The following is a 27470-nucleotide window of genomic DNA, read 5'->3' as shown; positions in this document are numbered from 1 at the left end:
TATTGTTAATATTGTTGAATATTCTGCTCTGCCCCAGATTGATCTTTATATTCAGTACAATCCCAGTCAGAACACTTTCTTGACAAACTAATTCTGAAATTTATATAGAAATGTAAGTGATACAGAAGAGCTAAAGTAACCTTGAAAAACAAGAGCAAAACCAGATTTTTACTCCCTGATTTCAAGCTACAGTAACTGAGACAATGGTTGTCTTGGCCTAGGTATGGACAAATAGTTCGAGGGGACAGAATGGAACAACTAGATATTTATACAGAAAAAAATGACCTATGACCTCTACCTCATTCCATACATAAAAATTATTCAAAATGGATCACAGAGGGGCACCTGGGTGGCTCCATTAGTTAAGCGTCTGCCTTCGGCTCAGGTCATCATCCCAGGGTCCTGGGATCAAGCCCCATGTTGTGCTCCCTGCTCAGCGGGGAGTCTGCTTGTCTCTCTTCCTTTGCCCCTCCCTCCACTCAGGCACTCTCTCAAATAAATAAAGTAAAACCTTAAGAATAAAACAAAACAAAATGGATCATAAAATCATAAAAACTGAAATTACAAAGCTTTTTTAAAAATAGAAGTTCTTTGTATCCTTGGACTAGGCAACAATTTCATAGAAAGGACACAAAAAGCTGTGACTTTCCTGTAAAAAAGAAAGAAATACATAATTTGGTTTTCATCAAAATAAAAAACTTCTGCACATCAAAAGATAATAGAAGCAAAATGAGAAGGCAAACCACAGGCTAGGAGACAGTGTCTGTAACACATGCATCTGGCAAAGAACTCTTATCCACATTATACAAAGCACTCCTACATACCGATAATAAAAAGATAAACAACCCAAGTTTTTTCAAATGATAAAAGACTTGAACCAGCATTTCACAAAAGAAGACATATAAATTGTCTGATAAGCATATTAAAAAATTGCCCAACATAATTAGTCAGTCACCAGGGAAACTAAAACTATAATGGAATATCACTTCATACCCATTGGAAGGGTCAAAATAAAAAGGATGCTAATACTGGCTGCTGATGGTGTGGAGCAAATGGAATTCTTTTTTTTTTTTTTTTTTAAAGATTTTATTTATTTATTCGACAGAGATAGAGACAGCCAGCGAGAGAGGGAACACAAGCAGGGGGAGTGGGAGAGGAAGAAGCAGGCTCATAGTGGAAGAGCCTGATGTGGGGCTCGATCCTAGAACGCCAGGATCACGCCCTGAGCCGAAGGCAGACGCTTAACCGCTGTGCCACCCAGGCGCCCCAGCAAATGGAATTCTGATATGTTTAAGATGCAAGAGTAAAATGGCACAACTACTGTGGAAAATGGCCTGGCAATTTCTTATAACTACCCTTGAAGCCAATAATAACACTGTTAGGTATACACCCAAAGGAAATGAAAAATTGTGTCTACAGAAATACCTGTATGAGAGTGTTTACAAAACCTTTATAAAATAGGGAGGACAACAAATGGAAACAACCGAAACCTCCAAAAACAGGAAAATGGTAAACACATTGTGGAATAGCCCTACAAAGGAGTACTAATGGGCAATAAAAAGTAAGAAATTACTGATACAAACAACAGATGGATAAATTTCACAGACATTGTGTTGAGGAAAAAGAAGGTATGTACAAAAGAGCATATACTGCATGATTCCATTTTTATGAAGCTTAAAAACAGGTAAAACCAATCTATGGTGGTAGGAATCAAAATGGCGGTTGTCTTGGGGGCAAGTTTTGAAGGAGAGAGGGCTTAACTGGAAAGGACTACGAGAGTGATTTCTGGGTTGATAAAATGCACTAGACCTTTACTTGGGTGTTGGTTACATGGACGTGTACATCTGACAAAGCTCATCAAACCATATACTTACGATCTGGGCACTTTGTTAAGTGTAAACTATACTTTCATGAGAGAGACCGAGAGAGAGTGAGAGAGAGAAAGCAGCATTTGCAGATTTATAGTCAGCCTCACTGGAGAGAAAACAGGAGAAAGGAAAGGATGCGTGCAGGTGAGCAAATCTCTCCCCACCAGAGGAATTGCTCCTTCTTATTGAGACGTCTGAGCTCCCCAGGCCCCGGAAGCACTAGCCACACTGCATAGCAGGCCCCGTATCCTCATTACTGTTTTGCTCAGTTACAGTGAATGCAAGAAATGGGCTTTGATTAGTGAAATTAGTGGCTTTTTAATTACCTTGTTGGTGGGAAATGGACTTATAAAAATGGAATATTCAAGGTGGATATTATTTTAAAGGCACGGTCCACTTTGCAGGAAAAGAGTACAGGGATCTTACAAAACCCGTAGGCTGCGCATTCAGGAACGGCGTCTAAGGCTTGACCCCTAGATGGTCCTGTGTCTGCTCAGGAGGCGCTCTGGCTGCCTGAGGCTCACTCCAGGAGGTGCAGAATCCTCCCTGGTCATGCCTTTGCAAATACCTCCGATGCATCTTTCAGGAACCTGAAAGCTCAGAGAGCCGGTGGAATAACCGCGTGGGGCCTGCTCGCTACCGTAGGTTTGTTCCGTCAGCGTCCGCAGGCCCGAGACCTGCTTTCACGACGCCCTGCTAGCAGCGTCAAGGTGGCGAGGCAGTGATGGGCGGGACTGGCTCAGCCTCACCCCCTCTGACTCTGAGGTAGCTCCCCTTATTTTCTCAGAGCTGTCCATGACCAAACTCGCGAAGCTCCGTTTGCTCCACTGCCCTTTCTCTTCAGCTCCGGTCAAGGATGTACAAGACCGTTGAGACCGGGGTTTTGGCAAAATAGGGAATTTCGGGTTCTGTATGTGTTTAGCTTCTGTTATTCCCCGTTAATTCAAATTTTCATTCCACCACCACCCTGTGGTGAGACCGTGTAGACAAGGACAGCAAGACGGCCAGGCCGCTGGCAAGCTGGGAAAGGAGGGGTATGCCCATAAAGACAGCGGCGCCCCTGGGAACCGGACGTCTCACCGAGGCTGTACCTTCCACCCCTCATGTGCTTCGGGCCTACGTTACCTCCTTCTCTCGACTGAAGTTCTCAAAGATGGCACTGTACGAGTCACTTATTTTCTTCTTTTCTTCTATGGACTCTAACTCGAACTTTCTTGTCATTTTATGTTCTGCGGAGGTGAGAAGAAATTACATGTATGAGTGAATGTGGGGAAAGCAGATGCAGAGAGAAACTCAGGATGTCTGAAGATAATAGAAATTCTGGACCGGGTCAAACTCAAGGTCCTCTCAGCCTGGCCTTTGGCCTCTGACGCTCACCCAGAGATGGTTGAGAGTCAGGAGAACGTGGTGGTGATTTTCAGGGGTGTCAGCTGTAAGGGATTTACCCCAATGTCTCGGAGTTTTCTGTGTATGTATGATTTAGTTTAGATCTGTTGTTTATTATTTTGTCCCTTCCTGCTGAAGTAACCGCTATGCTTTCTTTGATGTCCTTACCTTAAAATACAGATCTTGGCTAATGCGACTTCTTCAGCAATAACCTTTATTCTGTACTTAGCCCCGGGGTAGAGATAGGCTTAAACAATTTCTGGCTCAGGGGAGCTTGCTAACAGAGGCCCAATACTAAACAGGGGGTAGTAGGGGGTAGAAGGAACGGGTAAGGGGGCTGACACAAATTTCTCCTGCGGCCTCAGGGTGCTGGGGATGGATAGGCAGACAACTCTAGGCTCACAGGACAGGTCTGGGCTAAGCCACACTATGCGTCTGCTTTTTCAAAACCGAATGTAACATCTTAACTTAGATCTTGACAACATGGAAGGAGTAGAGTGTGGGTAGCTAGAAGTCTGGAAGGAGATAGAGTCATGCTACACCAGGATCCGGGGTAAAGCCTCAAACAGGTGCAGCTCCGCATTCCTTCCCTCAGCCTCAATGCCAGGGTCTTCACACGGCCTTCTGGCAGTCAGAGTCCCCACTGGGGTCAGAATGGCCCCGAGGATTAACTTTCCAGGGGGGTTCTGCATTTAAATTAGTACTTTGTTGAAATCAACCAAATCTGATACAAATTGGGTTGAGGTAGGATGTGGTATAGGTTTGTAGAGGCCCCACTCCCACCTCAACCAGTCCTCTAGGACAGGGAGCAGTCTCCCCATAAATTCCTCTCTCCTTTTTCTATTTATGAAGATGCTCGGTGGGGCTAGAAGGCTCATCTATAAATCACTTTCTCTGATCCAAACTCTGTGTTAGGTGTTGGAGCTATTAAAAATATATAGTAATAGATACATGTATCAAATCTTCATGTTGTACATTTTAAACATATGCAGTGTTATATGTCAATTGAATCTCAAAAATTGAGATCCTTTTTGGGGGGGATGTGGGAATCCAGAGGCTCTCAGTATAATTGATTGTGTTCTCCTTCTCCCAACAAGTGAATATTTGAAATTCTAATTCAAGAACATCTTTTCTGGAACTTCGGGGTCACTGGTACCCAGGTAACAAGTGAACACTTCTACAGATGTCCCAGCGCTGTTCCAGCCCGTGATGGCCAAACTTGAAACAAGTGAGCTTTGGAAGATACAGGCTCAGACCCGCAAGTGGCTGAACTTTATAAAGACTGCATCTTGTTGTCACTTTCTTGAAAACTCCATGCACCTTTGATTCAGGAGACCAGCCATGTGGCCGTCCCCCTTAGTGAATCCAAGGCTGCCTTTCTCAAGTTGAGACCAAACTTAACGGCAGGTTTTTCTGGTGCACGTGCCATCAAAAAGACAGAAGTTTCTGTACTCACTTTGCTGTAGCAGGATCTTTTCCCGCTCCAACTTCTCCTCCTTCTCCCATTCTGCCTTCTTCTTCAACCACTTGTCCTCCATTTCATCATAAATGCTGTCCTGTGGAGGCACAAAGGCACCATGAAGAAAAAGGTCCTGAAAAAGGCTGCACATGGGCTCCCAGCATAGCACGGGGCCCTTTGCAGCTTCCCTCACCTGGAAAGCTTGCTAGGAGTCCCTCTATGGGTGGCCAATGCTAGCCCAGCCCGCCTGTGAGCCTGCAGAACCCTCAGAGTCAAGCGCAAGCTCTGCATGGTGTTTGTCCCACTGGAACTGGGTTTTCCTTGAAAACAGGATTCTTCTGTCGAAGGTTCACATGTCAGCTACCTCTGAATCATGAATCACTCATCAGTAGCTCATGAAGAAACAAGGGAAATGCCTAGTAGTTAATTTGAAGACTTAGAAAACAATGGTATTTTTTTCAGAGTGTGTTTATTTTTCCTCAGCAAATCTAACTTCCTTTGTGGTTGAGGTTGAATAAGCCTAACCCAGTTAAATAAGCCAGTCCTATTGGTTGGCTCAGTCTTCATGGGAGTGGGACGTCAGGAGGAAGAAGGCCTAGCACCGGATGTTGCCAGTAAGGTCTCAGGACTCTGACCTCCCTTTTTTTTCCAGGTTAGCGGTACCTTCACACTGGGGCTAGGCATCAGAGCTCATTTGTAATTATTTGTGGCCATTTAGATAAAGGTTCTGTCATCATTTTCAAGACTGGTGAGCAGCTCAGTTTCCATAGAGGTCAAACTCTCTGGAGAGGTCCAGGCTGAAGCAAACATAAGGCATACATCGGAAATTGAGGCATCAACCTGATGCTTCTCTTAGGCTTTGCTCTATGGTGCCTTCCCGGACCATAACAAGATGCATCTTGAAAAACAAGTTTTCTATAGAAGCTCAAAAGTGAAACTGTGAATGGTAAATAGAATTTCAGAGGTGGTGCTGGTGCTTATCGTGGTTTTCTCCTTTTATAGCGTGGTTAACTGTCCTTGTTTGTTTGAGACTAAGCTGTGTCCCGGGTTGCTGAACTTTCTGTGCTAAAATCTGGAAAGTCCCCGGCAAACCATGACCAGTTGGTCACAATAGAATAGGGGTTTGCTGCCTCAGCCTATCCTGTCTGCTCCTCACCTCTTCACTCTCTCATCCTCCTAGGAAGAAATCATGGCCTGCTTCCCCTGGGGTCCCTCAGATTAGCTGATTTAAATGAATGAGTTATATTTTGAGATAGCTAGAGCACCCCATGCTCTGCTTGTGGGGGAGTCTTTTTGGATGGCAATTTGGCCAAATGTATCAAAGGCCTTGTAAAATGTTTATCCCTTTTGACCCAGCACTCTACTAAAATCAAAGCTGTTACAAAGTACAAACACTAAGAGCATTGTCTTGGGCTGGTAATAATTCTTTCTTTTTTGTTGTTGTTGTAGTTGGTTTTTGTATTTCCATTTTCTAATAAACAATGAGCAGGTATGACTTTCGTAATTACAAACATATTTTTCAATGGGCTTCTTTAGGGTCTGAGAGACTGCTTGTCACACATGGAAACCACCACAGTCCACAGTTCACTCTTCTCCCTGGGTGTACTCAGTGTCACCTAGGTCCAAGGATGCTGGGAATCTCAGGACATGATTTTCTGGGCAAGAGTTCTGGACCTAGCTTGCTGTCATCAGCCAGGAATGAGCCTTGCCTCTCTTACTCTCATAATCCACCAAGGAGCTCTGAATCTCACCTGATACAGATGAAACATATTCTTCAAATACTTATATTCCTTTCCCATCTCATCTGGACAAAAGGAAAACAACAGGGTCATCGTTATTCCTCTGAAATGCATGTTTTCAAAGTCAAGTATGAGCTCTCTTATATAGCTTCTCCACCTCAAACTCATCCTCTACGCGTTAAAACCATCTTGTACCTAGGAACCACTCTGGAAGCTTATTAGAAATCCAGATGCCTGACCTGCCCAGCCCCCACCCCCTACCCCCACCCCTGCCAAACCTACTGAATTGAGGTCTCAGAGGAGAGGCGCACTATCGGTGGATAATATGCCCTCAGGTGGTACTGATACACACCAACGTGAGAACTAATCCCCGGGGGTAAACCTACAACTGTGGGGAAAAGAGGAGCAAAGCCTTGCAGTATGCACCTGCTTCTCTCTTTTTAAAATAATGTTTCCTAGTGTACACTGATTTTGAAAATGATAAATGTTCTCTTTAGAAAATTGGAAAATCAGCAAGCTATAAATACTGTCTTTTAAAAATGTAAGGCAAAGTAAAGAGAAGATTATAGAATTTCTCCTTCTCCCTGTGGAGATTCGTCTATAACTTCAGAATTCTGAAGGATACACACTTTGCCCTTCCCGAGGGGTCATAAATAATGGGATAAACCCTTATGTATTATATGGCCGTACAAACTATAGTGTGTCCATTAAAATATAATGAAACACCAGCATTTTACAGGTGAGGTAACTTGCTGAATTATAATAGTATATTTATAGAATTAAAAATATAATTTAAAAAGTGCTTTCACATTCCTATCTCTCTGATGAAGACAGGTATTATTGTCCTCAATTCTTAGATGGGATAAATGCGATTAAGGGACTTGCTCAAATCCCAATACTTGGCCACAGGCCAGTCTATCTCCTCGGCGTAGGAAGGACATTGGTGACATGGTTTCCGTCTTTCCAGTTTCATTCTCAGTCACTGCCCCTCCCTGAGCTTTAGGAGGACATCTGGAAAACCCAGCCACAGCCCAGCCACGGCCATGGTCAGCCTCTGGCCCTTCACCAGGGTCATTCTCCCCAGTCCAGACAGTACCTAGTTTTTCTTGGGCAGCCAGCTTCTCTGCCTTCAATGATGATTTGTAGTTGTTCTCCAACTGACTGAGCTCTGCTGTGTGAGCCTCTTTGAGCTCCCTGTGTGACCCGGGAAAAGGCTATAATCATCGATCAGTGAGAAGAAGTCCAGAGCTGAGGTGTTACACTCAGCGGATCCCAACTTTCCTCCCTCATACAGGAAGCGGTGGGCAGTCTGCAGGGCCCTTGCTTACTGACGCAGTTCTGGCATTCACTCAGAAAAACGTGAGACCACCAGTTTTTACTAACCATTATTTTGAATGGAGCCAGTGGGGGTCATGACTCCCTGCGAACAGCACAGTCTTTGCTTAGTGCTGTCTTGGGAAACTGTGGGCTGTATTAGTATCCAGGATAATTTTAGGGCCCAAGGTCTCTCTCTCTCTCTCTTTTTAAAAAAGATTTATTTATTCATTGGGGGGAGGGGCAGTGGGAGAGGGAGAGAGAGAATCCCAAGTAGACTCCCCACCGAGTACAGAGCCAGGTGCAGGACTCAATCCCACCACCCCAAGAGCATGACCCCAACCGAAAGCAAGAGTCAGTCGCTTAACTGACTGAGCCACCCAGGTGCCCCAAGCCCAAGGTCTCTTTAACCTCCATTCCAGGAGGCAGAAGCTGGCAGGGTTCCAGATGAGTGTGAGAGTGAAAGGCTATTTGAGCTGTCAAGCCAAGAGGAGACATGGAGGAAGATTAAATGCATATTAGTAAGTGACCAAAGCCAATCCATAAAGCCAACATACTGTACAATTCCAGCTGTAAGACATTCTGGAAAAAGTACAGCAATAGAGACAGTAAAAAAAATCAGTGGTGGCCAGGGGCTAGTGGGGAGGGAGGGGTGCATGGGCAGACCACAGAGGATCTTTAGGGTGGTGAAACTACTCTGTATGATCTGATAACGGTGGACACTGGCATTACACATTTGTGAAAACCCATAGAATATACAACACCAAGAGTGAACCCTAATGTAAACTAGGGACTTCGGGTGATAATGATGTGTCAACGTAGGTTCATCAGTTGTGACAAGCGCACCACAGAGGTGTAGGGAGATTACTCAGCTTGTGGGGTGCGGGCTCAGGCTGTCTGTGGGAATTCTTTGTACTTTATGTTCTATTTTAATATAAACCCAAAACTGCTCTAAGAAATATAATGAAATCTATTATAAAACAAACAAGTTACTTATTATTTTTGGAAAGCAAGTGTATGACTCAACCATGCATACTTCTCTCCACTGGGACTTCTGAGGCGGCTCTGGTGCCCAGCACGTGGGGGCTCCACGGGGTTCCACACCCACAAGACAATACACCTCCCTTTACTTTCCCTCGGCTTGTCTTTGTGGCTCTGGCTTCTGCCCCCCCATACCTTCTTCCCATTCTGCCCACGTCCTGGCAGTAGCCAAGCAGAGTAGAGATGACAGGACAAAAAAATTAATAAATAAAAGAGGAAGAGAAAGAGGGGCAGGAAGTAGAGAGGCAGGGGAAATGGGAGGGGTGCCCGGGCTGAGAACAACAGTTGTTTACCAAGAAGCCTCAGAGAACACAAAATGGCTCTCCTCAGCAATCAACAAAAAGGAGATTAAAATTGAAAGGAAGTGATTGGAAGAGAAAGTGCAACACCAGGAACAGCCCTCCCTGTGTTACTTTTTGGTGGCTTCAAAGCAAACCATCCTGCCCATTTCCCCCGCTTCTGCCCACCCAGCTCCATCTGGCACTGTCTGAAATGCCAGTGAACTGAAATCCCTCAAGGAAGCTGGAGCCTTAGGGCCTTCAGCACAAAGGGCTCGGGGCAGAAAGCATACCTGTTCTTGTTTTCAAAGTTCTCCTGCATCTCAGCACAGCGGAGAGCCATTTCATCGGAGAGCTAGAAACAAGGCCCGCATTAACAACATAGGATGGACGACCCCACTGCCACGTGACGCGCCATTTCTGAGAAGCCTTCCCACTCACGGGGTATCCTGCCCCTCTGTCCCTCCTGCTTGTATTGGGCAGTCCCAGAGAGCCCATCACTACTGAAAGGCAGGCCTGCTGGGAAGTCGACTTTCACAAGTGGGTCTCAATAACCACAGGCAAGTGGGGTGTGGGAGAGGCTGTTTTTGAGCATTGCTTCGGTTTATCACTCCAGCCCAGGCTGGCAGGCACCCCTGCTTGAGGTGCAGAAGTAGAGACTGTGATAGAACAGATGGTAAAATCTAAAGGAAGTGTCACCCAAATCCCCAGAAAACAGGGAGAGCTCAGGCTGACACTGGCAGATTCCGAAGTGGCCTTTGGCAACTTTCACAGCAGCAGGAAGTGGGTACTGAAGGCTTCTGGGCAGCTTTTGGACCACCGTGGGGGCATTCATGGCACTGTTGCCATGGAGAGGAGCCTTAGCAACCTCTGAGGTTTAGCCACAGCAAGCCCCAGGGGAGATGGCCGGCACCCCCCACGGTGTGGAGAGTTTAGTGGCAATGAACACACCAGAGCACCTGAAGAACTCCTGGAAGTTGAGTTCGCTCCCATGAGTAAAGGGCTGGGCCTCTTGCCTAGAACAGAGCAGCTGATCTGAAAAAGCTGGTCTTCCCCTCACCCATAGCGATGTCACCTAACTCAAGGATCACTTACCAATTTCTGGGCAGACTGATGGTCTCTGTTCATCTGCTCAATGATCACGGTCAGCTCTGAGATCTGCTCTTCTAGGTCCATAATGATATCAGTCCTACAGGACAAATCATCCTTCCAACATTCACAGAGTTTCCATTCCGTGCTGGTCAGGCACCTCCCCGTATGTGACTGTCTCTGGCCTGGTGAGAGCCAGGCCATATTCTCACTGGCTGCATCATCATGGGGTTGGGGGCAGGGGTGGAAGGGTAGTCTGGAAGAGGGAGTTGGGCAGCAGGGTGGTGGAGCCTCAGACCCAGCCCTTTTGGGTAAGCTAGCCTGAAGTTGGGGGGAGTGGACAGTCGGGTGGAGGAGTGGATTGGTTAGCTGTTGAATAGAAAGGAAAATGCCAGAAATCTGTGAGGGTTGGACCTTGATTCAGTAATGACAGTTGAAATGGAGGGGGAAGAATTCAGAGCATTGGGAAATGGGAAGGTGGGGGATGCGATTGATGCTGACAGTGAATCATAGACACAGAAGGGTGCAGACACAGGACGAAGAGGGGATTTCAGAGCACGGCTTTCAGAATAGATAACGATGTTGTGTGTTTCTGGGTCGGAAGCCGCCATGATGGCTGTAAGTTATTTGGCTCCCTTTGGTTGAGCCGGAGTAGACAGGACAACGGGTGGTGCTGTGTCCAGTGCAGCAGAGATGAGGTCCTCCCCTCAAGCGGGGTGAGGAAACAAGACAGAGGATATAGGAGGAGACAGGGAGTGAGAGACACGAATGAGAGATCTAGGAGGTAGAATGGAAAAGGATGTGGGAACTGACTTTACATGGCGTTGGAGGATTGAGCGGGTAGGGCCTGAATAAAGACAGGCTGGCCCTGGGGTGGACTCAACCAGCGCCTTTCACACTGTGCCTCCCAGAGGCATGAACTGAGTGATATCTTTGGGCATCATGGGAAAGAGATGCATCTCAGCCCCCTAGAAACCCTGACTTGACTCTTACTTTTCACCTTCCAAATTCAGACTATTTTATGAATATTTCGTCTGTCCTCACTCTAGGATCACTTGCTTTCCTTTAGTACAAACTACACGACACCCAGTCATTTCCCGGATCAGCTTCCTGATGTGAACTTCATCCTGTCTCAAATGGGACCGAGCAGAGGGGTGGGCGTGGAGAGGAGCTCACAGGGATGAGGAGTGAAGTGGCCTTGCAGTACCTTCAGAACAGGGACTCGGCGGACTGGGCAAGGAATAGGAGCTTCTCCTTGAGGCCAGGCCAAGCCCAGCGGGGATAGCTCTAGGAGCTGGATATATAGGTCCAAGGATATTACCTGGAAATTCTGATTCTGTCCATGATCTCTGATTTCGACCGCTTTTTCTTGTCAAACATTTCATCTCCCAAGGTGACGGAAATCTGCTCCCTATTTCGAATGAGGCGATAGCCAGGTGACACATTTATCACTTCCTGGGCATCAAGGCGGAAGGTGAGATAATATTGCAGGCTTGGAGTGCCGAGATTCCTCCAAACCCTCCACTAGAGCGCTACTCACATCTTAAACAAGAGACATGAGGTGGGATTCCAGAGCCCACGTCCCTCCCGTGCCCTTCCCCAGATACCACCCGCCCTCATACGTCCGGCCCAGATGTCTTCCTGGGATCCGGTTGCAAGATTCAGCGGTTCGTGGATGTCCCCAGAGATCCCCCACACTCAACACGTGCAAACCCTAGCTACTGGCGCCCCACTCGGCGCTCTGCCCCAAGCCCTGTGCCTCGTCTGCGTTCTCCACTCGGCCAGAGGCCAGGAGGCAGTCGGGTGCCATGGATATGGCTCAGTTTTTGGAACTAGACAGGCCTGTGTTCAAATCCTGGCTCTGCTCCCAACCACAGTTATTCCACATCTGTGTGCCTCAGTGTCCTCATCAGAAAAGGAGGATAATAACTCTTCCTCCAGGGACTTTTGTGAGAAAAACCAAAATAACATGAGATAATGTCAAGGACAGTCAGGAAAACAAACAAACATGCCTTTTTTAGTCAGTTCTTCCTCTGTTCCCCACTAGAACAAAGTCAGGAATCTGGCAGGGTTCCCAGCCGGCGGGGACCAGGATAAGATGGTACCTTCTCGAGTTGTGCCGGACAGCCCTAGGCACCACGAGCCCTGACATTGTTATCTCCTAAATGTATCCCAACTTCCTCTTCTCGTCCTATACTCTTGGCCCTGGCACAGCCCGAGGCCACCTTCATCTTCTCTTTGGCTTTGGCCAGGCCTTCCCAGTGGGCCTCTCTGCCTTCACTCCGGCTCCCTTAATGTTCATCACCCTCTCCATCTGGAGGGCAATTACGTTTCTGTTTGTTTATTATTTTTTCCTATTAAGGAACTGCATGATTTTTGTTTAAGGGGAAAAAACAAGGAAAATAGATAAAAACAGGACGTAGTAAAAAGCATCAATAGTATCCCATCAGATAATGTTTGTTTCTAGAATGTGAATCTTACCTGGTGCTGGGCCTATGTTAGACCTGTGAAGGCTCCCAGACACCAGAAGGATTAGCCCAAATTCCTTGCAACTATCGAGATCCTTCTGGGCTTAGTCCCCATCTCTTTCTCCAGCAGGGTCCAGGCCCCACTCCCCTCGAGTGCCCTGATGCCCCCTCCCCCCCGCATGTGTGGGCTCCCATGTGTGGCAGCGGGATTCTGACGTGTGGGCATGAGCTGGACCCTAGCCTGGACCGGTTGTTGGTGTCTGGTTTCCCTGGCACACTCTCCTTGCCCTACACAAGGCAGTCGAGAGTGGTAATGAGATGCCCTCTCTTGGGTCTGGCTGAGCTGAGTTCCAGTCCTTTTCTGCCGCTTACCAGCTATGTCATATGCAATAATCACAGCCCCTCCTCAGAGGATCATTGCAAAGATTCAATGAGGTAGGTACGTGTAAAAGGCCGATGCCCGCACACAGCAGGCACTCAGTAAATGTTAGTCCCACTGCCCTCTTGGTGTTTTTACTCACATTAGGTAATGTGTTGCTCTCCTCTTGTTTTCCTAAATGAACTGTCACTCTGCAAGAGAAAGGCTTGATCAGAAAGCCCCCAGGGAGCAAGGAAAAGGTCAAAGCTTAGAAGCTACACCCAGATCCCACCGCTCATCTGTAAAAAGTGACAGTACCAGGACGATTTCTGAGGCCCCTTTCAGGTCTCAAAAGGTTCTCTCAGGGACTAGGGAATGTTCGATGGTCAAGGGATCATCGGTATACACATTGTGACCCCAAGGCAGGTAGTAAACGAGTGGGGACTTGACTAGTCATGCCTATTAGAACCACTCCTAGAATAAGAGCCAGGAGACTTTGCGTGAGATCCACAAGGCTCCCATGGTGCATGATCTCAAAGGCACACATGAGGGAAATTTACATTGTCTGCACAAAAGCCTTTCTTATTTGCACCAGAAATCGGTGATATGGGACCTGAAACGGTCAGTGAAGTGAATTCAGGATAAGCGAATGGTTACTCTTCTGAGATCTGGTGTTAATCCTGGTCATCATTAGTTGTTTGCAGGTGCAGAAACACGAACACGTCAGGTGTCAGGTGTCCACACGGCAAGAGCAGCTGTAAGGGAGCTCACCTGGAAGGTTAAAGATTGGAGTGAGGGTAACTAGCTTCTGATGTGCTGACGAGAAGAGTCAGGCTTCGGTATACGAAGCCGGGGCCTCCTCGGCCTCAGCACGCGCACACAGCTGCGCACATGCCTTCAGGCAACCGCCGGGGAGAGAGCCCCTGAAGCTGCTCCAGGAGTCCGTTTCCCCATGACCAACTCGAACACGGCATCTTTAAGGATGAGGCTCTTCCCAGGTCTGCAGGGCGTGGGGTGTGGGGTTGGGAGGATTTTTCCTGGAGGAGGCAGTTCTACCTGGGTTAATAAAGTCTGGTTTTGATCCCACATCTCCCACCCCAAAAAGGGGCCTCCAGAGAGGCACTGAAGACCAGCCCAAGGATTAGTCTACTCTAGATACGACCACCAACGTTTTAACTGGCAAAAACATTACTCTTTGTGGTAAAAAATGGGCATGACTGCACAATATACGTTAATCACACAATGGGGCTGGACACCTGTGTGGCTCAGTTAGGTGGCTGCCTTCGAATGTGGTCCATATATACAATGGGATATTACTCAGCCATCAAAAAGAACGATTTCACAACATTTGCAGCAACATGGACGGGACTGGAGGAGGTAATGCTAAGTGGAATAAGTCAAGCAGATAAAGACAATTATCATATGGTTTCACTCATTTATGGAACATAAGAGTAGGAAGATCAGTAGGAGAAGAACAGGAAGAAGGAAGGGGGGTAAACAGAAGGGGGAGTGAACCATGAGAGACTACGGACTCTGGGAAACGAACTGAGGCTTCAGAGGGGAGGGGGGTGGGGGAATGGGATAGGCCGCTGATGGGTAGTAAGGAGGGCACGTATTGCATGGTGCACTGGGTGTTATACGCAAACAATGAATCATGGAACATTGCATCAAAAACTAGGGATGTACTGTATGGTGACTAACATAATAAAAAATTATTACTAAAAAAAAAAAAAAGTGCTGCCTTCGACTCCGGTCATGATCCCAGCATCCTGGGATCAAGTCCTGCATTGGGCTCCCTGCTCAGGGGGAGCCTGCTTCTTCCTCTCCCCCTGCTTGTGAGCGCTCTCTCTGACCGAAAACAAAACAAAACAAAACAAAACAAAACAAAACAAAACAAAACAAAACACCCAAATTTAAAAAAAATAATACAATGGGGCTCACATGTGATTTAAAAGATTTAAAACCAGTGGGGCGCCTGAGTGGCTCCGTTGGTTAAGCGTCTGACTCTTAGTTTCAGCTCAGGTCATGATCTCAGGGTCATGAGATTGAGCCCTGAGTCAGGCTCCATGCTCAGTGGGGAATCGGCTTGGGATTCTCTCTCTCCCTCTGTCCCCACCCCCCTCTGTCTCTCTCTCAAATAAATAAATCTTTTTTAAAAAATAAGATTTAAGGGGCGCCTGGATGGTTCAGTTGGTCAAGTGCCTTTGGCTCAGGTCACGATCTCGGGGTCCTGTGATCGAGTCCCACGTTGGGATCCCGGCTCAGTGGGGAGTCTGCTTCTCCCTCTACCTCTGCCCTTCACTCCTGCTTGTGGGCACGCGCGCTCTCTCAAATAAATCAACAAAATCTTTTAAAAAAGATTTAACACCACTTAAAATACAACTCGACTCTTATCAACCATACACTCCCATACATAAACCAGAAACTCTTCACAATGCTAATTTTGTTTGCTTACTCTGAATTTAGGAAAGCCTTGGGGTGATGGTGGTGGGGTGGTGGGGGAATCACTGAGTAGCCTGGGTCTTTTTAAAAAGCTGACAATGGATTGAGTTTATGTCTTTTTGTTCTTGGTAGATCTCCTTGAGCACTGAGACCTTCCGCAGCATTGCACTCACTTCAGAACTGTTCCAAGGGTCAGAGTGTGGCTTATGGGCATTTATTTTGTTGGGATTGTATTTCATGCTCTGAAAAGTAGGAAGTGTGGTTGATCCAGAATGACTCTCTGTGACTCTTGTTTTTCCTTGTCAACCTACTCAGATTACTCTGATTACACTAACCAAATTTTGAGACTTTATTGATGCCAGTCAAAGCACTTCACATTTTCTCACTTAATGAATTCAGTGAGTGGTTAATGTGTGCAAACCACAGTGCTCCATACCAAGAGAAATGGAATGAGATGTGATATTTTTTATTTAAGAAAAGAAAGAAAAGGGGAGGCACATAAATACTGAAAATAGAAAAGAAAAATTTAAGTGCTATAAAGAATTGAAGATAAAGCAATTTGCCAACTATGTCTCCCAGGAGTTGAGAGCACTCAGCCTACTGCTATTTTTCAAGGCTCCTGATATATTTAAAAAAAAAATTGCTGAAACAAGGTTACAACAATTGTGTCATAGTTCATATGTAAGAATTAAAACTTTTGAAATACAAAAGGTACATGGTATGTTTGCAAGAAAATTAGAGGATTCGCAAAAAATGTAATTCACAGAGATGTGTGTTTGTGGCTGGAGGCCCAAGTTAAAAGTTGACTGGTGAAGAGATTCTTCATGTCCCCATTTGTAGGTTATGTCAACGTCTACCTGAGCCCCTTCCTGAGAGTGAGGCCCTCCTGGTCCCAGCTGCTCCATTTCCCAGCCTCACTCAGTGCTGACTCAGTAGGACTCGGGGACTGGCTGATGTGGAGCCCCAGCAGGGTCTCACTGCAATGTCTTTGAATTTTAAAAGTACCCACAAAGTGTCCCTCACCATATTGCAAAGCAGGACTAGGACTGTTAGTAGGGGCTAGTTGGTGGGCAGAGTGGAGCTGTGGGTACCAGTGAGGTCGCTCCCAACAAGAGACACCGGGAGACTGAGGCCTTGAGCTTGACTCTGAATAGGGGTTCAGATAAGACCCACAGGTGTGATCGTGCCAGGAGGCACTAGTTCTAGAAACCTGCTCATCTACCCGGCCGTGCAGTTGATCCCTCGCTATGAGTGGATCCCACTCCAATGAGACTTTATCACCTCCACCATGAAACAATCCTCTTCACTGTCACCAGTGACCTTCAGGCCATTAAATCCAACAGTATTTCTCAGTCTTCATCTTAATTACCTATCAGCAGTATTCGACAGAGATAATTAGACCCTCCTTCTTGGAACATTTTTGTCATTTTGCTCCCAGGACACCAGGTAGATGATTCTTCATCTACCTCACTGGCCACTCATTGTCAGTCTTCTTTTTGGAGTCTCTCCAACCTCTCAGCACTGGAGCGCTCTGGGTCTCTGTCCTCCCACCTCTTCCTACTTCTGGCTCCACTCCCTGCCTTGGAGACGTCACCTGGGCCCAGGGCTCTAGGTATCCTGTATATGCCTATGACTGTCAAATGTGTATCTGCAGCCCAGACTGCTCTCCCAGACCCACTCATCCAACTGCTTACTTGACATTGCCATTTGGACAGTACGGGGCATCTGGAACTCCCTATGCTCAAAGCCCTACAAATGTGCATTTCCGCAAGTCTTCCCCAGCTGCGGAAAGTGGCAACTCCATCCTTCCTGTTGCTCTGCTCCAAAACTTGAAGTCATCCTTGACTCCTCCTTTTGCTCTTTTTTCATACTTAACACCCACCCCATTAGCAGATCCTACCGGTTTCTACCTTCAGAATATATCTCAAACCACTTCTCCCCACCCGTGCTGTTTCCACCAGGTCCAAGCACCATCTTCTCTTGCTTGGGTCCCTGCAATTACATCTTATCTGGCCTCGTTGCTTCTACCCTTGGTCACTGTGGTTCATTCTCATCACAGTAGCCGGAAGAGTCCTTTCAAAATGCAAGCTGCATCATGTGACTCTTCTCAGAATCCTCTGAGGCCTTCCCATCTGTAATGGGCTAAATTGTGTCCACCCAAACTTCCTATGTTGCAGCCCTAACCCCCAGTACTTCCGAATGTGACAGTATTGAAGACAGGGCCTTTAAAGGGGGATTATGTTAAATGAGGCCATTAGGGTGGGCACTAATCCAACTTTACTGGTGTCCTTGTAAGACAGGACACACAGAGAGACACCAGGGATGTGCAGCCATAAAGAAAAGACCATATGAAGAGGCAACAAGTAGGTGGCCATCTACAAGCCAAGGAGAGAGTCCCGAGAGGAAACCAACCCTGTGGGCACCTTGATCTTTAATTCCCAGCCTCTAGAACCGTGAGAAAATAAATATCTGTTGCTTAAGCCACACAGTCTGGTTTTTTGTTTGCTTGCTTGTGTGTTTGTGTTTTTGGTGTGGCGGGCCTAGCAGCTAATGGCACCGTCGTCCCTTTTGAAGTAAAAGCCAAAGTCCTTACACTGTCCAGCAAACTTTACTGTATGCGTTTCCTACTGCTGCTGCAAAAAATTACTACGAGCTCAGTGGCTTAAAATAAAACTAACTCATCACCTTACAGTTCTAGAGGTCAAAGTCTGAAAGGGGTCTCACTGGGCTAAAAAGCAAGGTGTTGACAAGGTTATAGTCCTTCCAGGGGCTCCACGGTAAAATTTGTTTCCTTGCCTTTTCCAGGTCCTGGAAGCTTCCTGTGTTCCTAGTGGCCTTTTTTCCTCCATCAAAGCCAGCGATTGCATCACATCTCTTTCATGCATAAGGACCTTTGCGGTGATGTTGGGCCCACCCAAATAATCCAGGATGATCTGTGCATCTCAAAGTCAGCTGATTAGCAAACATCATTCCGTCTGCAAACTTAATTCCCCTTGATGAGTAATAGAACATAATCACAGTTTCCTGGGATTAAGATGTGGACATCTTTGGGGGGGCACTATTCTGCCAACGATGTCCACCATCTCTGCTTCTTCTCTGACTTCATCTCCCTCCACTGTCTCCTTATGCCCTCCACTCCTGCCACATGGGCCTCTTTGCTTTCCTGGAAAAGACCAAATGTGCCAAACGGGTTCCCACTCAGGGCCTTTGTACCTGCTGTTCCCTCTGCCAGGAGTGCTAGTCCCAGATATCAGCAGGCTCCTGCTGTCCCTTTTACACAAGGATTGCCCTGAACTCCCTGTATAGAATCACAACCCCACGCTCACCATCCCCTCGTCCCTTCGCCTGTGTTATTTGCTACCTAGCACTTGATGCATTGGGTGTCTTAACTTGTTTATATGTATTCTCCCCACTAGAATGTAAGCTCTAGGAGCAGAGACTCTGCTGTGTTCCCTGCTGTATCCTTGCACCTGAAATAATGTCCAGCAAATAATAGGGGCTCAGTAAATATTTTCCAAATAAAAAAATACATTGAATACAAAGACTCGTGCAAAGGCCTAAAACTAAGTTATACTTCTAAGTTTACAAAATATGGATAAAATTTTGATTTTTGAGTAAAACCAGATCTGCAATCTACAGAAAACCTTAGACATAGCAAAGTAATCAGTAAAAGGGTGAGTCACCACCATAAATGCCAGGGAGGCTCCCCGAGGTGCTTTGCCTATGACGTGCATGGAGGATTGTTCCCTTTTAGGGCAGGAAATAGTGGCTCTCAGGGGCACCCTAACTGAGAGCTCGTTTGTTGTGACTTTGAAAGCTGTGGGTGCAGAGGGCCACACAATTTACATGTTGGATCTGAGGTTTGGAGGAAATCATAGTGTTTTCTGGCAATTCCTGCCCCCATGGATGTAAAAATACTCACTTTGGGGCAACAACGGGTTTCGTTGGTGGTTGAACATAACTTTGTTTTTTTGCAGCTGGAGGAAGAGGAATTAGCCTGAAAGTGAAAAATAAATAATGGGACAGAGAAAATTAGAAATTCAGAAACCTGTTTTATCACTCCCAGATTAGGCCGATGGCCACAGTGACCCAAAATTGGAATATGTGCTCTAACTGCTGAAATGCTTAAAATCAGGAAGATCTTGGGGAGTCTCTAGCAAAAGGAGGTTTATTTGAGGAGGTTCACTTCCCAGGGGACCCTGGGTTGGCAGCACAGCTTGTCCCCCATCTCCCAAAGCTCTCTGGGGCCCTTCGGTTGGAAGCAGCCCTTTCCCTGCTGTGCTCACTCTGAGATTTCGTCGTTTAAAATGACACTGAGCCAAAGCAGGACTGGCAATAGTGACGTGCTGCCAACAGTTTGCCAACAGCCTGGGAAAGCAGTGTAAAGCCGGCTTTCTGGCTTCTTGGGATTTTGTTGCCTAGTTGACTAGAAATATTGTAAAAGAAAGAAGCCCACAAATGGAAACCTAGTCTCCAGGTCCTATTTCATCCTTATGATCCTTACTTGGGCTTCCCTATGGAGGTCTTGGTTGGTGGCCGAGGGGTCTTGATTAGCTTCCGTGGTCCCAAGTTCCAGGGGTCCCAGCAGGTGCAGTAGATGAGAGGGTTGGGGTGCATGGCAGGAGGGCAGAGGCCGGCTGGGCCGCTACAGCAGGAGGCTCTTGCTGAGGTGGGAAAGTAACAGCAGAGAGTTACAACATTCAGAGTCAAAACAACAGCACTTAGGGGCGCCTGGGTGGCTCAGTCGTTAAGCGTCTGCCTTTGGCTCAGGGCGTGATCCCAGCACCACATCAGGCTCCTCCGCTATGAGCCTGCTTCTTCCTCTCCCACTCTCCCTGCTTGTGTTCCCTCTCTCGCTGGCTGTCTCTCTCTGCCAAATAAATAAATAAAATCTTTAAAACAAACAAACAAACAAACAAACAAACAAAAAACAACAGCACTTAGAAACCAGTTAGCAAGGACCCAGCAAAGGCCCAAAGCACAGATGGTAGCTTCTGGAAGCTGCTGATGTGGTGCAAGGTCTTGACTACAGAATAACATCCTACCCTTTGGCACCCAGTAGATTTGACTTGAAGGCAATTTAAAATTCGCCGCCATTGAGTGCTTACTGTGAGCCGGGTACACAATACATGATCGACTTTTGTCATCCCGGTTTTACAAATGAGGGTAGAGGCTCAGAATGACCACAGAGGTAGCAAGTTGCAGGGCTGGGGGTAAGCGCGAGTCTCCCTCACTCCCAAGCCCTTGTTCCATCGGGCCGCACCAGCTCTCACTGAAGTGTGAGGTCCCTACAGAAGGTCTTGCACAGAATTTCCTGGGAAATTAACTCTGGTACTCAAATTACAGTGCAACTGAATGTCCCCGCTTCCCGTTCCTGTTCACCTGCCTGAGTTACAGATCAAAACTCTTCCTTCTTGGCTCCATGAAAACAAAACCAAAATCCCTATTACAAATGTCTGCGGAGAAGACAACTACCAGATAAACACTGAGGCTTGACCATGTTTATCTTCTTTATTTTCCAGAACGCCACTAAAATGATAGTATACGATTGTGAGATATTAGAAAAAACATATATTGGTCTCTGCCCCCAGTTCCCGACACAGGGCTCCTGAAACCCTCGTGAATCCCAAGTGATAAGAGCACTCGGGGCATCGTTGTTCTAATGCAACCCTGGATGGGCTCCAGGGTGGGAGCTGCTCACCAGAAAAACCAAGCCATGATTAAGAAGTTAAGAGTTTTTAGCCTCAGTCACCCCCCATGCTGCAAGGAGGGGAGAGGGGCTGGAAATGGAGTTAGTAACTGATCATACCGTGAGGAAGTCTCCATCAAACTCCCAGAAGTATGGGGTTCAGTGAGCTTCAGGGTTGGCAAACACATCACACGGGGAGGGTGACGCACCCAGACGGCATGAGGACAGGAGCTCCTGCGCTTGGGCCGCTCCCAGACCTCACTGCATGGATTGAGTCACCTGGCTGTTCATCTGTATCCGTTATCATATCCTTTAGCGAGCTGGTGAATGCAAGTTACTGCTTTCCTGAGTTCTGTGAGCTGTTCTAGCAAATTAATTGAACCTAAGGATGGGGTCATGGGAAACTCTGATTTATAACTGATGGGTCAGAAGCGTAGATGACAATGTGGATTTGCAGTTGGCATCTCTGGCGGCCCGGGTGGGGTGCCGTCCTGCGGGACTGAGTCCTTACCTGTGGGATCTGGAGTTATCTCCAGGTGGAGAGTGCCAGAATTGAGGTAAATTATAGGACTGCCAGCCAGTGTTGCTTGGTGGGGGAAAACCCACAAACATCTGGTGTCAAAAGTGTTGTGAGTGTGGTAGTCGTGTGAGAGCAAAGGAGACACATAGGAGGAAGGACCGGCTTTTCTCCTAATTCAAGGATTAAAAGAGGTTTAATCTGGGGCGCCTGGGTGGCTCAGTCATTAAGCGTCTGCCTTCGGCTCAGGGCGTGATCCCGGCATTCTGGGATCGAGCCCCACATCGGGCTCCTCTGCTGGGAGCCTGCTTCTTCCTCTCCCAGTCCCCCTGCTTGTGTTCCCTCTCTCGCTGGCTGTCTCTCTCTCTGTCAAATAAATAAATAAAATCTTAAAAAAAAAAAAGAGGTTTAATCTGACAAGAACAGGGAGAGTGGGAGAGGAGACAGAACTGCACAAGATCGTCCATCCGAGTTTGACATAATAACTCCCCCACTCCACAACCATTGGAAGCCGTGGCCTACACACCTGCAAAGTGGATACAAACCAGAAGGGGCTAGTTCCCGAGTCGATGGCCCCCAAAGACTCAGGACTTGGAGCTGATGGATTGTTGGATAATACGGACAGATCTGGCAGATGTGTTAGAGCACGTAGCAGGCCAGGTGACGTGCCGTCCCCGCAAACACGTCCATGCGCCCATCCCCAGAACCTGTGGCTAGGTCACCTCCCGTGCAAAAAGAGGATTTGCAGCTGTGATTAAGTGGAGGATCCTGAGTAGGGAGATGATTCCAGATTATCTGTGTGGGCCCAGGGTAATCATAAACCTCCTGATAAGAGGGAGAGTCAGAGTCAGAGAAGAAAATGTGATGAGGGAAGAGGAGGTAGGAGCGATCAAGGAAGGGCCGCAAGCCAAGGAATGTGGGCATCTCTAGCAGCTGGAAAAGGCATGGCAATGACTCTCCGCTAAAGCCTCCAGAAGGAGGCAAGTCCTGCCAATAGTTTGATTTCAGCCCAGTGAGACCCAGTTCAGACATCTGACCTCAGAACTGCAGGAGAATTAAACTGATGTTGTTTTAAGCCACTGAATTTGTGGTCATTTGTTACAGGGCAGTTGTAATAGGAAACAGAGCAACTGGGGTGAGATGGCCAATAGAAACATAGAAACCTAAGAAAATAAAAATGGCATAATGAGTCCAGGTTACAGAATATCATGGAAGAAAGTAAACGTGGTTATAGTAAGGTACACACTCAGATATATTAATGTAAACACTTCATAGTGATTTAACCAAAAAAGTGAATTGGGACGACATTGGAAGAGCAGGGGAGGGGAACGGAGGGAGAACATGTAAGGGCCAAATCCGCATCTACCACACCAGGAAGTCAATAGACAATGGCTAAAACGGAAAAATTGACAAATGGAATGGAGGCAAATTATTCAGCCGTATGAGGTTAAATTACAAAAGAAATAGCTTCAAGAGCTGAAAATAGTTGCCCCTAAGGAGCGTGCCAAGGAGCAGAACTGAGAAGTGAAGGGCAAGAGGGCAAAAACTAACTTTTCATCAATAAACTTGTAACACAGTTTACTTTTTAGATGATATCCGTGGATTATTTGATCGAAAATAAAAACCAATGCCAAAAAGTGTTCGGAGAACCAACAGACCCACAGGGGGATTACAACGACAGCAGATTTAACTCGAATTTCTAAGTGAATGGCTGGTTTCCAATAGTACACTGGAATAAATTTGTTGAAGAACCAACTGAAAAATGAAACAAACCTCTTTGTGCAATGTGACCAATGCTCAAGAAACCAGTTGCATGGTTTAATGCCTTTAGAGCAAAAGGCAACCATCACATGAGTCCATTTTACAGGTGAGGAAACAGACTCAAAATGATGAGTGACTCCTGGGCCGCCTGTAAATGCTCATTTAACAGCAAAAATACTTACAGGCTCTTGCTGTGAGGACCATGCTAGCTGCTGCGGGATTCTGCACGCTTGCACCCTGCCCTTGGGCAACTTGTGGTCAGGGGGTAGCCATCAGAAAAGGAGCTGAGTGGGCTGTGAAGCCGGGGCTGGAGAGCCGGCCTTGGAAGAAAGGCAGGACATGCAGGTGGAGGTAGGCCTGCAGGACCAGCTGGGACAGAGATCTGGGCCCAGGGTGCTGCGTGGCCAAGAGACTGGGTAAACAGCACGGCCTGAAGACCGGGTGATGGGGCCCCCACATCTAGCTGTCTGTGTTCTGTTGTGCTTGGGGGCCTAGTCGGGAGATCTCAGGGAGACAGGGTCCAGGAGGCAGTTGGGGTGGAGCACCCAGGCCAAGAAGGGGATGCCACAGGGGCTAGAATTTGGTGAGTCTGAAGGAGGATGTAGCAGTGCCAAGAAGGAATTTCTCCTGCTGCTTCAGACCTGGGGTCTGCTTCCTGTGAGGACAGGAGCCAATCCTGAACTTGGGCGACTTGGCAGGAGTCCCTGGTGCAGGCAGTGAGAGGCCAAGGAGGCCAGCTCCCAGCACTGCCTTCTTTATTCCATTTCTTGCCTGACCAACCGGACTGTGCGGTTTTTGAAAGGCTGGACTCCACCAAGTCATTCTCTGTGTCCCCATGGAGCCTGGCACAGCAACTTGCCCACAATGTGTCCTGGATAAGTATTTGTTGCTTGACTGATAAACTGAGTGGCTCTCACCACAGGGACCGACTCAACAAGGAGGAAGGAGAGCCACAGAGGAACTGCAAAAATGTCATCGTTGTTACAGTGTTATAGATAATATGAAAAATTGGAATTAAAAAAACCAAAATGATTGGTAAATTATTGTACAGTCAATGGGAGTTTTACATAGATTTTAACAGATTATTTGAAAGCCTGGGGTAACATGAAGAAATGGTTAAGAACAAAGATATAAAATGGTATATGTGCAGTGGATACAATTATGTAAAAATATGTCCCTATCTGCACAGAAGTTGGAAAAGAATATGGTAAAAAATGAAAATTGGGCCAGAATATCAAGATTATGAGTTTTTTTCTTCCCCCACAACATTCTTTACCAAGATTTTCCTTGGGTTTTGGATTCGGGTGGTCTTGACTTGGCATAATAGCTCCTCTACTCAATAGCTGCGGGACCTCAAGACACTCACTTTTACTTTTCTGGGTCTCAGTTTCTTCATCTGCAAAATAGGGACATGGAAGTTCCGCCTCACTGGGAGGCCACGCACCTGAGATGAGACCAGGTCAGGAAAGCTCTCGGCGCACTGCCTTGTACACATTTGGTTCTCAAAAACTGGTAACTGAGTTTAGGAATATTAGAAACCCTAGTGATATTTTTGTATACAGCAGCTTTTATTCCTAATATTTGGAGAGAATAGGTTTATTTGTGTGTGTTAAATTGAAATAGGCTCTCTGTAAAGAAAATCATAATACAGCAAAGCTTAAGGAAGTAAAAATTATCCAAAATACTAACATGATGACCACTGAAAATATTTTGGTTAATAAGTTCTAGAATTCTCTCTAGACTAAAGAAACAGATTTATATAATTTTCCATAAATGGGAAGGAACTATACATACATTCTACATATACTTTTTATCAACAATGTCATGAGCTTCTATTAATGTTGGTAACTATAGACATATCATCATTTTTTAAACTTAAATTTACTGTGGATAAAAATTTTAAATGTACAAAAATAGAGAAAACAGTATAATGAACTCACCTGTCACCCAGCTTCCACAATTAGCAACTTGTGGTTAATCATTCATCTGTACCCAGCCCACTCTAATGCCAGATTATTTTAAAACAAATTTAAAGCAAATCCATAATTTAAATTATACTTAGGGCAAATCTATAAAACAAATCTAAGATTTGTTTATCATCATAACTGTGTAAATTTCTATCCTACAACTGTACCCATTTATATTTTTAGCCAGGTGTGTATTGATGAACATTTGGTTGTTTCCTTTTTTCCTGTTGTAGACAATGTCTTGGTGTATATTCTTTTGCTTTTAAAAAGTAAAAGCCTCTCTTTTCAAACACCGATGGGGATAGATACTCAAAATATTTAACAACTAGTGAGACAAGGCTGTTGAACAATCAGAATAGACATGGGCTATAGGCCTGGAACAGGGTCCTGCAGGACTCCACTCCTGCCTTTGTGCCGGGCATTAAACCCTTAGCTGCTTAATCATGAGGAGGTCTGGGGGTACCAGAGGAGGAGCTGAGGCAACCAAGGTGGCACAGAGGACATTTGAGGGACTGGGACAATGTATAAAGTTGATCCTTGAACAATATGGGTTTGAAGGTCCACTTATATGCTGACTTTTTTCAATAAATAAATTGGAAAAAGTTTTGGAAATTTTCGACAATATGAAAAAACTTGCAGATGAACCATTTGGCCCAGGAATACTAAAAAATTAAGAAAGTTAGTTATTAATATAATACTACAGTATATAATACATATAAGATAAAAATATGTGCTCTCGCTCTCTCTCTCAAATTAATAAATAAATATTTTAAAAAAATAGGGGCACCTGGGTGACACAGTCAGTTAAGTGTCTGACTCTTGGTTTCAGGTCAGGTCATGATCTCAGCTCAGGGTCGTGAGATCAAGCACTATGTTGGGCTCTGCGCTCAGCATGGAGTCTGCTTAAGATTCTCTCTCCCTTTCCCTCTGCCCCCCCAAAATTAATAAATAAATCTTTCAAAAATAATATGTGTTAATCGACTGTATGTTATGTGAAGACTTCTGGTCAACAATAGGCTGGTAGGTCAACAGTAGTAGTTATATTTTTGAGGAGTCAAAAGCTATACTAGGATTTTTGACTGCATGGGGTGGGGGTCAATGCCCTAACCCCCGGTGTTGTTCAAGGTTGTTACTCAAGGGTCAACTGATATACAACCAGTATGGCAATATTTCAATATTTCAATGACTGCATACCAGCTAAACATCAGCCCTCTACTGCCAGTACTCTCCCACGAGGGAACCACTGTCAACAGGCTTTTACTGAGGGTAGACTTCCAGAAATGTTCTATGACTACGAATATATAATATATATAAAATCCCTAAAAATTTTTACATAAATGAGTGTATACTTTACACGCTATGCCATGTCTTGCTCTTTTTACATAACAGGATCTCTAGTAGATATTTCCATGTCGGCATAGATAGATCTACTGCGTTCACAATGGCTTGATGTTGCATTGTCTGGCTTTACGAATATAGAGGTGTGTGTGTGTGTGTGTGTGTGTGTGTCTATGCATGCACACCCGTGTATGATTAAGGATTCTTTCTCCCTACTCTTTTCCTCTCCTGTACTTCTCCCTGATGATTTCACCTGAGGCTTAGTGGACTGAAGGTGTCACGTGGTGACACTGTAGTTACCAGTGAGCCAGCAGAGCCTTCAGAAAGGTCATAGATTACTACTAATAACCAGACAAAAAAAAAAATTACATAAAACATCTTTTCCAAAGAACTTACCTTGGACTGCTCAAAGATTTGTTTCTCTCATGTGGTTCTTTTCCAAGTCAAGAGTCTTAAAGTCACCACAGTTTTTTAGAGAAACTGTTTCTCATCAACATAAAATCAGCATTCATTTTAGATCAAATCCAGAGGTTCCAGAACTCGAGATGTTAGTGGTCGTTCCAAGTGACTGAAATGCCAAAGCAGAAAACCCACAGTGTGTGTAGGGCGAAGAGAAAGACTTCCGGTGAATCCCGTCAAAGGTTTTTACAAAGGCTGAACTGGCATGAGTACAAATTTCCCGTCTAAGGATAGTCCAGCTTGAGTCTTTCGATATTGCAAGGAAAGTCCGAGTAGAGGAGAAAGTCAGCCGTCCGT

General features: G+C 46.0%; 1 protein-coding gene across 2 annotated transcripts in view; it reads right to left on the bottom strand.

The window, feature by feature from the left end:
* FLACC1 (flagellum associated containing coiled-coil domains 1) overlaps positions 1–27470 on the bottom strand; it is a 32623-nt gene extending 5153 nt beyond the window's left edge. Inside the window, exons 1-11 of one of the 2 annotated variants that reach the window (XM_008687355.2) lie at positions 27111–27470; positions 19947–20106; positions 19365–19439; positions 13164–13212; positions 11496–11629; positions 10181–10274; positions 9379–9440; positions 7549–7646; positions 6465–6517; positions 4711–4810; positions 2994–3097 (exon numbers count right to left, since the gene is read on the bottom strand). In XM_008687355.2, coding sequence (XP_008685577.1) covers positions 2994–3097; positions 4711–4810; positions 6465–6517; positions 7549–7646; positions 9379–9440; positions 10181–10274; positions 11496–11629; positions 13164–13212; positions 19365–19439; positions 19947–20059 — 882 coding nt within the window. In that variant the 5' untranslated portion in view covers positions 20060–20106; positions 27111–27470. Of the gene's footprint in view, positions 1–2993; positions 3098–4710; positions 4811–6464; positions 6518–7548; positions 7647–9378; positions 9441–10180; positions 10275–11495; positions 11630–13163; positions 13213–19364; positions 19440–19946; positions 20211–27110 lie in introns of those variants that run through there. The other variant, XM_040641963.1, reaches the window with a different exon arrangement.

This window comes from Ursus maritimus, unplaced genomic scaffold (assembly GCF_017311325.1).
Source record: "Ursus maritimus isolate PB19 unplaced genomic scaffold, ASM1731132v1 scaffold_1, whole genome shotgun sequence".
Classification (NCBI taxonomy): domain Eukaryota; kingdom Metazoa; phylum Chordata; class Mammalia; order Carnivora; family Ursidae; genus Ursus; species Ursus maritimus.
This window is presented reverse-complemented; position numbering and strand designations above follow the sequence as displayed.